The sequence below is a fragment of the Balaenoptera borealis genome, assembly GCF_965194805.1.
Source record: "Balaenoptera borealis genome assembly, contig: HAP1_SCAFFOLD_1012, whole genome shotgun sequence".
NCBI classification, from domain to species: Eukaryota; Metazoa; Chordata; class Mammalia; order Artiodactyla; family Balaenopteridae; genus Balaenoptera; species Balaenoptera borealis.
The window spans coordinates 1-13,066 of record NW_028123199.1 but is presented as its reverse complement, the minus strand read 5'-3'; the positions used below and the strand labels follow the sequence as shown (position 1 = coordinate 13,066).

The following is a 13,066-nucleotide window of genomic DNA, read 5'->3' as shown; positions in this document are numbered from 1 at the left end:
GAATTTCTCAACCTCCCTGAGTTTTTCATGACCCTCTTGTTCTTACAGAAAATTTCCAACATCCATCTCTACTTGGAACTCTAGATTCTCTGCAGCATTCTCCTCCTGTGGTGAGCAATGCAACTTCCCTAACACGAAGTGTCTGCAACTTCTCCAGAGTCTCTGCCCCTGCCGTCAGTTCGGCATCGGCTACTGGTACCCCTTTCCAGACACTCATGGGTAGTGCCTACCTTTACCAACATTCTAGCACGACTATGTTACCTGGAGTTACGGACCACAGCCAGATCTCCACTTCAGCTGCTTCCTATCCAGGTGTTCTTGAGTGGGACATCACAGCAAGCACTGAAAAGAATTCTTCTTCACTCGGAGACTTTACTCTGGCACTCACTGACCGGCATACAGCTGCTTCCTCCATGTTTCTGGCAGCCCAGTATGATAAAACTTCAGACGCCAATAACATGGTCCCTCTACATCCATCGCTTTCTGCCAGCCTTGCTCAGGGAACACCATCTCAGATTCCAAATCAGGGGCAGAGCCACCTGTCACTTACCTACCAGGAAGGAAGCCAGGTATATTACTATAACCAAGGCACACTGGGGTCTTTACTGTATGGAGAACTTGGCTCCTGCCCGCAATCCTATGGCTCTGTGTCATACACAGGAAGTAGGGCCTCTGTGCAACCAGAAATGGGAATGGGACTGAAGGAGATTCAGCCCACAAATATCCGACCACCAGCTTCCACCTCTGCAATCTGCCACCCTGTGTCTGCTCAACGCATCACAGAAACAAGTTTTCAAGGTGAGTACACAAACGGCAGAGAAAGTTGAAGAATGAGGTCGGCATTCAAAAATGGGGTCAAATCGACAGCTGGGAAGGGGTGTAGAGACAGGTAGAATTTAGATCCTGAGCCTTTAATAACCACTACCTTCTCTCAGTGCTCTCTGTTTTTCGACTCTATGTAAGAACACCTAGGGCTTCCCTGGTGGCGCCGTGGTTAAGAATCCGCCTGCCAATGCAATGCGGGGGACACGGGTTCGAGCCCTGGTCTGGGAAGATCCCACATGCCGTGGAGCCACTAAGCCCATGTGCCACAACGACTGACCCTGCATCGTAGAGCCCGTGAGACGCAACTACCGAAGCCCACGCGCCTAGAGCGCATGCTCCGCAACAAGAGACGCCACCGCGAGGAGAAGCCCGCACACCACAACCAAGAGTAGACCCCGCTAGCCGCCAACTAGAGAAAGCCCGTGCACAGCAATGAGAGACGCAGTGCAGCCAAAAAAATAAATACGTAGAATAAATAAGTTCAAACAATAAATAAATACATAAACATAAATTACAAAAAAAAGAACACCTAATGCAGGTGGGAAGGTGGGAGGGCCACTGTAGAGGTCATCTATGCTACATGTACAAGAACCCCGAGAGCACACCAATCGGTACCACACTTTTCACTGCTGTAGCCGATCATTCCCCCTGTACTACCACACTGTAGCACTCCCTTCCCTCATCTACTGCTATAGTCTCTTTGGAAGGTGTTTCAGAACTCTTGTTATGAGAGTGCCAGTTGAACTGTCCTCACTTCCTTCATTTATACCAGGATTGAAGACCTTGTGGTCCGAGATCCTGTCCAGAGAGCAAGCAGGCTAAGACTCTGTCTTTGTTGATGTATTTCATCAAAAAGGGCTCTACCCCCTCTCCTACTTCATGGTGTGAAGTGTTCTTAGCCTCTCGGGAAAGTGGGGAGAATGGAAAGGACCCTATATGAGAATGCTAGGCTCTGTAAAACATTTCAGGTTTTTAAAAATAAGACTCATTTTGTATTGGACTTACAACAGTCCTATGAAATACAAAGAAAGCCGAGAATCAGTGACAGGAAAGGATCACCAGTAAGAATTACAGCAGTCACCGCTTACCTCGTAGCATAGGGCACTGTCCATGATCCTTAAGAAGAGTTAGTAGAAATGCCTTGCCCATCTTGCCCCTGAACCCCTTGAAAGGTACACGACTGCTGTGTTGGTGTTTAGGGGGAGCATCTCACTTACCAGGGACTGACTTCTCCCTTGATTCCTCTGTAGTGATGGAGACTTCCCCGCTGATGAAAAATTCCCTGGGATTGCAACCTCCAAGCCAGACAGCTTTCCTATGGAATGACAGAGAACTTGTCAAGGTGAAACACCAGTCTGCGGGAGAAAGGGAGGAAGAGAATGATGGAAATCGTTTCTGGGAAACTATTCTTACATTATGTGTTGTTTGTTCCCGGTAAATAAACTGAAATCTTCTTAACAGTAAAACAAAATCTAAACCACTAAAGCCAATAATACAGGAGTATAACTTTTGAAAAAAATTTCTTTGGCTGCGCAGCATGTGGGATCTTAGCTCCCCAACCAGGGATTGAACCCACGCCTGCTGCATTGGAAGCGCAGAGTCTTCACCACGGGACCACCGGGGAAGTCCCAGGACTATCACTTTTAAAGGAGAAGGTACAAACCCCTCGGTTCTATGAACTGGAGATTTTTAGTAAGAAGTCAATATATTTGTTGTTAGGCTCATTTTATGTTAGGCTGTCTCCCTGCACAGGATGCAGGCGCCTTGAGGATGGAAGTCATATCCCTCTATAGTACGTCCCTCTTCTTTCTGCTTTGCAGTTTGCTGCTCCACTTGCTCAACCCCACCTAGTAATAACCTATACTTCCCTTGTTCCTGTTTTCCCATCTGGAAAACAGACAAAAGGCAACCAAACAACGCAAAGGTCTCAACAAATAAGGGATATCCAAAACCAGAGATGGCCAGAACTTCTGTACCCCTGATGAAATAGTCCTCATACAAAACCTGATAATCAAATTCCTTAATGCTAGGAATCACAGTGAAAAATAGTATCTGAACTGACTTCTGTCAGATGAGTGAGAACTAAGGTTAATTCAGTGTATCTGAAGCATAGAAAGTGAGGGCAAAAGTGGCACAAGATGGGGCTAGAGAAGCAGAGAGGATTCTAGACCACGCAGAGTCTTAAAGGCCAACAGTGTGTTTTCTATTCTCAAAACAATGCTTGTGAGCGATGTTTATGAGCAACGTTCCAACTTGCTTTGAAGGTTTCTTGTGTGAAGAGTGGATTGGAAGGAAACAAGATATATGGACACCAGTTAGGACCTAATCGCAACAGACAGGCAAGTTCAGTATTAGGAAGTTGAGGAAGAGCTGGCTGACAGATTCCAAAGAAATTCAGGAGATGAACTGAAGCGGGCTTAATGGGGTAGGAGATGGAGGAAAGGAAGGTCTTAGGGAATTCAAGGGTTTACTGCACACATGAGCAAAGTCTCAAAATTAATCATTTGAACGTACAGAGGCGGATCTCCCAAATGACACCGGTTAGGAAGCAACGGTACGCCCTTTAGAATTCCTAGAGACAACACAAATCAACTGTTTCGATGGAAAATTCGGCGGGACTCTTGATTTCCATGGGAATACAGAGAAAAGAGACACTGATCTGGCTTGCAGGTATATTTAGGAAGTTGTTAGCCGGACATCACCTACTAGTATCATGTAAGTAGGCCGTCCGAAGTAGGAAGCTTAGGGGAAAAACCTGGAGGAAAACTTAAAAGCTTAAGCCACACCTCTACACTACACCACCTTTCACAATTTCTTCTCAGATAAGCATCATCCCCATCAGTGAAGAAACTCGTTCGTACCTCATAATAGGAAAAACAGGCCTAAAGATTCAATGTGTGTCTTGGGAGGTCCCATCTATGCGATATCTTCCTGGGACCAGAAAAGGCCCCAGGAAGATCCATCTCTGCACCCCTGAAAGCTTACCACCAAGGAAAATGACTAGGTCCATAGATTTCCTCCCTCAAACCAGCTTACCTCACACATAGATCATTAGCAACTCCGCCCTTACTCACATTATCACAGTCACAAGAGTGGTTAGGGAGAAAAGCACTAACCAGGGGAACTAAAACAGAGGCAATCCAGGCCAAGCTGGGCTGGTGGCAGATATCTTGCTCCTTACGCTCGGGTGCATAATGCGACTCACCACAGTGCCTTTTTCACAGACCCTTTTGAACGTTTCTCCACAGAATCCAACAGCTCAAGTTAGTTCATGACGCTTCAAGGTCAACAATCGTCAAGAGAAAAACATGCAATATGTCTTACAATGTTGGATTCCTTACAAACAGGACAAGGAGATAACCATGTAGACAAAACCAGAGCATTTGAAAACATCTGTATTCTACAAACACACCAGTGAATGCTATAAATAAGGTACTATGACATAAAACAAAATGAAAACTAGATGTGAGACTCTTCTCTTCAGTGTACAGACTTCATGGCAGTTGCTGCACACTATCTAGCTACTTAGATCTTTAACTCTCTGTTCTGTTAATACCAAATGAGGCCCAAGTGTGTCAACCTGTTTCCCACAGAAACCAAAAAGTCTACATGCATCTCTTTTCTCCTGTGCCCTTTCACCTTACCTGCTCCCAATTCTCCACCAACGTCCTCCTCTTTCTCTAATTATTCTCCTCTTCATTTTGCTTGGCCTTGCCCCCAAGCATGCAAGACAGAGAGTCCTAGAGGTCCAAGATTCTAGAGTGGCTGTTTGCAAGGCGGAGGAGATTACAGTAACTGCCACACTGTATATACTTCTGTGCAAAGAAAAAGGGACAGTGTTCAGAATGTCTCTCACATATAACAAGAGCTGGAGATGGCAGGATACCTGTGTGGCCCAAGGAACTAGAGCTAGCAAATTATGGGCCAAACAATTGCAACCAAAGGCTGGAAGAGGAAAGGTCTGCAACCAGCTCTGTCTCCTAGCTCTCTGGTATTTGCTGCCAACGGGCAGAGTCTATTTCGTGAAGCATCAAGCACTGAAAAGAAGACTCCTGCTGCTGGAAGGTGACAGGAAGTAACGTCCAATGCAAGATCAAGGCTTGTCCTCGAAGCAATGCCCATAATGGAAGAAAAAAAAAAAAGAGAAAGCGGAAGAGAAATGTTAAGTCGCAAGTCCAACCTGGCCCCCAGCCTAGCCCAGCCCAAGGAAGGTAGGAGTCAAGGAGAAGAAACTAAAAGAGAAGAGCCTTGGACCACAACATTCTCCACAAGGTACACTCAAGAAACTTCACCCTACTCTTGAACCAAGTTACAAAGAGAGCTTCTTAATCCCTACTTTGGCTCCTTAAAAGCTGCTATCAGTTCACTCATTAGACACATATGATTTCAGAACAACTGTAATAGTTCAAACTAGATGGCTCTTTCCTTCCTAAGGATTATTAATTAAAGAAGATCTATATAGCTCTAAGTATATGATACATAAAATAGAATACTCTGTAGAATATAAGTAACTCTTAGTTCAGTGTATTAATGAACGTCTGTAAGAAATGTTGCAATGATTTCCCTAATGGAAGAGCCTGGGGGAGGTAAATCTGTCTTCTAGGATTTCCTCCCCAGAGCTCAGAAACTCAGGTGTTGTTTTAGCTCTCCTACACTCTCTTCACCCAAGCCCGCCTTCCTGTTGGGGATCGGACCTCCCTATTGGCTCTCTCATACCTTTCAACTGCCTGCTTTGTGACATCACTCTCCTACCAAACCTACTACCACTTGGTAGAGTCTTGGGGTTTCCGTGGAGCTGTTTGGACCAGTAACCAGTGACCTCTGTACTGGACACGTGCGCCGTTCAGCTGCAGCCACTCAGACATCCTCTAGTGTTGTCTCCTCATCCCTTGTACCTGCAGTGGATGCTTCCTCTTCTCTGACCATGTCAGGTAAGAAAAGAAACTTTGGAAAGTTTTGCGTTCGATTTCTTTTGCCCCTAAATTGAGTAGGAGATTCAAAATAGCATGGAATAATGAGGGAAAGTATTGAACTACACGTCTGGAGACCTAATTTCACTTTTGACTTTGACGTTTACTATCTGTGTGACTTTGGACAAATCACTGGCTGTCTCACAAAGCCTGTTGCTTTCCTTAACTGTTACGTTAGGATACCACGTTGGGTTGATCACTCTGATCCCCTTCTTTTCCAGTATTGAGCCTTAAAGGGTACCCATGTAGAAAACGAAATCAGACACTTCTCAAGAGTGTTTCAACAGAAACATAGAAAAGCCAGGGGACATAGAAAACTAGCAATATATACCAAGATGTTTCATCTCTAATGGTCTCCCTCCACTAGGATTTCGACTAGTTGAAAAGAGAGAATAGGGAGAGAGGATGGAGAGTACTGGGCTCTACAGGGAGGCACAGAGTCGAGCGTAAGGAAGTTTAGGATGGTTTTCATTAGCACAGGCCAACAGGCACCAAGAGATGGGAGAAAATGTAAGAATGAAGAGGGAAAGCATAGAGGAGCTCTCAAGAAAAACGGAGTTTGCAATGGAATGCTGATGGGAACCAAAGATTTTCAATTAAAGCAGAAACAGCACAGAGGGAAACCTGCTCAGAGCAGGGCAAAACCAAGTTGATGGTAGCAAACCCTTACATTAACAGACTAAGAAGGAAAGTAAGGCCAGAACAGGGGATCACCAGGAAAGGCAGCTTATCAGAAAAGTCATACTCCGTTTTCTTTCTTTTATTGCCTCTCTGAATACAGTTGGCCACTTGACAGTTTTGAATATAAACATTTTAGAAATACGTTTTAGAAATGATGCCTCCTATAAACAAGCAACCACAGTGGTTATCTAGGGGGCTGCTTTTCAGTGTTTTATTCTTTCTAATTTTTAAACTAGGTAGACATTTCACCAATTCAACATTTTAAGTGATATCTTCTAAATTGAATCAGAAGGACTATTTTCCTTGGTGTGATATGTAGGTTCTAAGGCAAGGCTGCTTTTCATTTTTACAGTTATTTCCTTCCTAACACAGAGAGCACATTGATCAACAGCCATCGTTCGCTTGTAGATCTTAGCTACCGAAGAAGAAGAAGAAGAAGAAGAAAAAGTCAAGCCCCACATCTCTAATTCCCCCCACTTAGGGAATTCCCTGGCGGTCCAGTGCTTAGGACTCGGTGCTTTCACGGCCAGGGCCACGCGGCGCGGCCAAAGAAACAAAACAAACAAACATCCACATTTATCGAAAACCATATTGTGGAGTCCTGTGGATTTTCTTACATTTGAAAATCTTTTTTAATTGGATTCTAGGCATGATGGTTTTTTGAGGTTTTGGGATGCCATCTTCTTGGATGCTGAAGATGATTCTAATCTAAGTTCTAGGATAAATCCAAAAACCTTCCTGATACATTTTAAGCTTCCTTTCTGCTTATTATATAAGCTATATTCATTGAAATATATATTTCTCCTAGGCTTAATACCTCTTACTTGCTGGGTAAAAATATGAAGGAGCACAATAATGAAACTCTTTTACACTTATTATTTTGCTGTCTGCTTCGTACCGGTTTTCATTGAAATACTTGTCTATATGTGTTGTGGCTACCTATACATGCACATTTATTGCATTCTGTTGCTTGTTATGCATTTTTTACTGACATACCTTCTCTGTCTGTATGCATTGGCTAGGAATTCATTCACCTCTATCACCTCCATCGTGTCTTCTGGTTAATAGTATTCACTAAAATAGAGTGGGCAAAATTCACTTTCATAATATTGCATGGATGGTACAGAATGCCATTTGTTAGTAAATTCATTAGGCTTCGATACTTGCCACATACCCCAGTTTTCATTAATATCTATGGATTTCTTTTTCGTTAACGTAATATGCTTGTCATGATTTTTCTTTGTCTTTCTAGAACTTATTGTATCTTCCTCCATATAAATCATACGCAATAGATCAGCTTATTCATCTATTAATTATTACTGCTATTATTATTGGTGGTGGTGTTATAACCACTTTACAGGTGAGGAATCTGAAGTAATCAGATAACTCTTCCCTTTCCAAAAGCACTTAAGAAATCCACTTTCGGGTAATCATTTTGAGGTAGGATGAGAAACCAGGCTTGAAGAGGGCAAAAATGACTCTTTCAATTCACCAGTTGGACTGAGCTGTACGTCACCTCTAGGTAATAGCGTGGGAACTGCACAAGCAAAGGGAGACACTGAAGACGACAATGGTAACAGCCGTACTGTTTTCTAATGGACAAAAAAAATGCCTATATTATAAGTTCTATTTCTCCTGCTTTCTGGCAGTATCATGCTCAGAGTGGAGTCCTGGCAAGGAAGTCAGGATACTTAGGTTCTGAAACCTGGTAATGATACTAACATAATGAGAGAACTTGAACAAGTCAACCCGACCTCTCTGAGCCTCAGTTTCCTTACTCACGAAATGAGACTGAGAACATCGAAGTTCTCTAAGGGCCTCCTAGTTCTAAAATGCTTCCAGTCTAGGAAATAGCATAGAAGTCAATACGAGTGCAGGCTGAAGGGAAAGACAGGGCAGGGAGAAGGTTGCTTCCAGCCTAGAGAACAATCTCTGAACCACACCACTTGGCTCTTCTGCCCGTCTGTGCCCAAGATGGGAGCACAGGCAGTGAATAGAGAAGAGTGGAAAACTGCTCAGTCCTTACAGCCATCATTAACTGTCTGATTTTGGGTTTCTCAGGAAGTAGTGATAGTAGAGGTGTCCTGATAGCAAGAACCTTCAGATGATGCCGTTCCTCAAACGTAGTGAGAATTTCTCAACCTCCCTGAGTTTTTCATGACCCTCTTGTTCTTACAGAAAATTTCCAACATCCATCTCTACTTGGAACTCTAAATTCTCTGCAGCATTCTCCTCCTGTGGTGAGCAATGCAACTTCCCTAACACGAAGTGTCTGCAACTTCTCCAGAGTCTCTGCCCCTGCCGTCAGTTCGGCATCGGCTACTGGTACCCCTTTCCAGACACTCATGGGTAGTGCCTACCTTTACCAACATTCTAGCACGACTATGTTATCTGGAGTTACTGACCACAGCCAGATCTCCACTTCAGCTGCTTCCTATCCAGGTGTTCTTGAGTGGGACATCACAGCAAGCACTGAAAAGAATTCTTCTTCACTCGGAGACTTTACTCTGGCACTCACTGACCGCCACACAGCTGCCTCCTCCATGTTTCTGGCAGCCCAGGATGATAAAACTTCAGACGCCAAGAACATGGTCCCTCTACATCCATCGCTTTCTGCCAGCCTTGCTCAGGGAACACCATCTCAGATTCCAAATCAGGGGCAGAGCCGCCTGTCACTTCCCTGCCAGGAAGGAAGCCAGGTATATTACTGTAACCAAGGCACACTGGGGTCTTTACTGTATGGAGAACTTGGCTCCTGCCCGCAATCCTACGGCTCGGCGTCATACACAGGAAGTCGGGCCTCTGGGCAACCAGAAATGGGAATGGGACTGAAGGAGATTCAGCCCACAAATATCCGACCACCAGCTTCCACCTCTGCAGTCTGCCACCCTGTGTCTGCTCAACGCATCACAGAAACAAGTTTTCAAGGTGAGTATAACAAACGCCAGAGAAAGTTGAAGAATGAGGTCGGCATTCAAAAATGGGGTCAAATCGACAGCTGGGAAGGGGTGTAGAGGCAGGTAGAATTTAGATCCTGAGCCTTTAATAACCACTACCTTCGCTCAGTGCCCTCTGTTTTTAGACTCTATATGAGAACACCTAGGGCTTCCCTGGTGGCGCCGTGGTTAAGAATCCGCCTGCCAATGCAATGCGGGGGACACGGGTTCGAGCCCTGGTCTGCGAAGATCCCACATGCCGTGCAGCAACTAAGCGCATGTGCCACAACGACGGAGCCTGCATTCTAGAGCCCGTGAGCCTCAACTACCGAAGCCCACGTGCCTACAGCCCATGCTCCGCAACAAGAGAAGCCACCGCGATGAGAAGCCCGCACACCGCAACCGAGAGTAGCCCCCGCTAGCCGCCAACTAGAGAAAGCCCGTGCACAGCAATGAGAGACCCAGTGCAGCCAAAAAAATAAATACGTAGAATAAATAAGTTCAAACAGTAAATAAATACATAAACATAAATTACAAAAAAAAGAACACCTAATGCAGGTGGGAAGGTGGGAGGGCCACTGTAGAGGTCATCTATGCTACATGTACAAGAACCCCGAGAGCACACCAATCGGTACCACACTTTTCACTGCTGTAGCCGATCGTTCCCCCTGTACTGCCACACTGTAGCACTCCCTTCCCTCATCTACTGCTATAGTCTCTTCGGAAGGTGTTTCAGAACTCTTGTTATGAGAGTGCCAGTTGAACTGTCCTCACTTCCTTCATTTATACCAGGATTGAAGACCTTGTGGTCCGAGATCCTGTCCAGAGAGCAAGCAGGCTAAGACTCTGTCTTTGTTGATGTATTTCATCAGCAAGGGCTCTACCCCCTCTCCTAGTTCATGGTGTGACGTGTTCTTGGCCTCTCGGGAAAGTGGGGAGAATGGAAAGGACCCTATATGAGAATGCTAGGCTTTGTAAAACATTTCAGGTTTTTAAAAATAAGACTCATTTTGTATTGGACTTATAACAGTCCTATGAAATACAAAGCGAGCCGAGAATCAGCGACAGGAAAGGCTCACCAGTAAGAATTACAACAGTCACCGCTTACCTCGTAGCATAGGGCACTGTCCGTGATCCTTAAGAAGAGTTAGTAGAAATGCCTTGCCCATCTTGCCCCTGAACCCCTTGAAAGGTACACGACTGCTGTGTTGGTGTTTAGGGGGAGCATCTCACTTACCAGGGACTGACTTCTCCCTTGATCCCTTTGTAGGGATGGAGACCTCCCCCCTGGTGATGAAAAATTCCCTGGGATTGCAACCTCCAAGCCAGACGTTTTGTGTGACACAAAGTCAAGAACTCCCCAAGTCCTGCAGTAGCAGAAACAGCCACATACTTGAGAGTAACCCACCATCTGAACTTGGGGACATTTCAGTGACAGCTCCAGTCCAGAGTGCCAGGCGTCTCCTGGCCCTGCCTCCAGCTCCAAGCCAGGGACAAATAGAGAGTAAGCACGTGGATGATATCAAAACCAAGCTTTCAAAGCCTCTGGATGCCTACCAGATCCCAACAGAGAACCAAGATCCTCCACTACTCCCTTTAGGAATCCCTGATATTCACCAGCCGCTGGCCTGCACCGATCCCCTCAGCCAAGAGGAGCAGCCTGGTTCTGAAAATGCTGATCTGGGAGAGAACAGCCGGAGTCGTCAGGACCTAGGGACACTTGAAAATGGGATTGAACCTAGCAGTGGTCTTGCAGACATTACTACACTGGCGGAGGATATTCACCTTCCCCAGCTCTTTAATCCTTTGAAAGATCTTGATCAATCCCAAGGTCCCAACGTGATCAAAGCTAAAGACACCAGAGCCATTAAGGTGAATCAGGTGCAGGAAAAGCCAAGTGTCATAAAGGTTCCCTCTGATCAACCCAGGAAGAACAAACAGAAAGCCTCTGAGCCTATCAGTGGCGCTCCCAAGGCCAAAATCCAGCCAAAGAATCCAGAGTGCCTGTTAGGGGGAGAAGTGGTTATATGCCACGCTGCAGTCAGTGACAGGGCTCCTGTGAACACGGCCAAGCACTCTCAAGGCAAACCTCAGAAAGCTGCATCCAGAAAGATCAGCAAAACTAAGAGCCACGGGCAGGAAAAGACCAAAAGGACCAGAGGGAGAAACAAGGCTGAGGAGAACAAGCAGTCAGGGAACAAAGTCAAGGCAGAAGAGAAGCCAGCAATCCCCCACACGAAGCGAAAGGAACACCAAACTGAGCTTCTCCAACAGAGCTTTCAAAAGCCTCGAACCTCCCTTGGCGTGCGCATGCTGGAGTCTGTGAAGGTTCTTCATGCGCTGGGGAAGAAGAATGAGACGAAAACTGGGCGCTCTTCCTGTCGGCTCTTGGGAAAGTCAAGCAACCCCAAAGACCCCCAGCCACCCCCAGCTATCCAGCCATGGCGGCATACCCCACGTGAGGGGAAGGGTCCTGAGAAAACGCAAGTCCAAGCCCAGAAACCAGACAGCAGTGCTGAAACAGAGTGTCCGTCTCCAGCCCAGTATGAGCGGCCTCCTCCTGGGAAGGTCAAGTTGATACCTCTGCCTTTTTCTGCCTGGGACAAGCCTCAAGCTCGACCCGCTCCTCGGAGGCCACAGTCTCTGGCCTCACATCGGCCTGCTGGGGCTTACCGTGCCCAGCCTGGTTCTACTGACTCAGCTCAACCTGCTGCAGCCAATTCATCCCAGCCAGCTCCTGCCTCTTTGCCAGGCCCCGCCAAACCAGCTCAGCCAACTGTGACCAACCCAACCCAACCGGCTTGGCCCAACCATACCCAGCCTCGTGTCCCTCAGTCTGCTGCTCCTAGGCCTGCACCCTCCAAAACTTCATCTGGCGCTCCTCTCCAGCGGGAGCCTGTTCCCCCTGCTGTGAATAAGCGCCAGTCCCCACCCAAGCTCCAAACCCACTTTCTACTCCAAGACTTCAGCAAGCAACGAGTTCCATGGAGGGAACCCAACGTGCCTGAGCCAGTCATGTCAAAGCCCATCGAACAAGAGCAGAGGCCAGAGCGAGAGGCCATGAAGAGGCGGGCTCAACAACAACGGGAGAATGCTGCCAGATACACCTCTTCGGGCAAGCTGCAATTTTTCACCGAGAGGGAAAACGAAATGGAAATTGCCGACTACTACGGATACGTCAAGTGAGAGCTGCTAGGATTCTTGGTGCCACCTTGGCTACCAGCTGTTCTTCCATACACAGGTAAGACAGGTATAGAACTGAATAAGTAAATGGAATACAATTAATAGACGAGTAACAAACCTTTCGAATTTTCAGATGCTGCTAACTGGGGCGTGAGAAAGGAAGGACTGAAAGTTGGATGGGAGAATGAAGGAAAGGGGTAAAAACTGAGCAAAGAGGAAGGAACTTGGCCCAGGGCTAGGAAGGCCAAAAGAGACGTATGGATTTAGGAAAGGAAGCAGGAGCGAGGATGAAATGGCAGAAGTAAAAAGCAGGGTCAGAGGTCTGGGTTGAAAGAACACAATTGGAGTAGAGTTGAAGGTGACAGAAGATGAGTCTAGGTTTACTAGGAGAAATAGAAAAAGTCTCTCGGGGACGCTGGCCTTAAGTCTCACAACCACCAGATAGGTATTTCAGAAAACAAGAGGTTCAGG

The 13,066-nt window shown here is 46.2% G+C and overlaps 1 protein-coding gene across 1 annotated transcript; it reads left to right on the top strand.

The window, feature by feature from the left end:
• Nucleotides 1-254: 254 nt before the first annotated feature.
• Nucleotides 255-12,598, top strand: LOC309621792 (uncharacterized protein C2orf78-like; the record flags this gene model as incomplete). The annotated part of the gene is made up of 4 exons (XM_082409127.1): nt 255-279; nt 5,673-5,756; nt 8,655-9,404; nt 10,683-12,598. 4 exons carry the CDS (start codon nt 255-257, stop codon nt 12,596-12,598), a joined length of 2,775 nt encoding a protein of 924 aa, XP_082265253.1.
• Nucleotides 12,599-13,066: the final 468 nt, after the last annotated feature.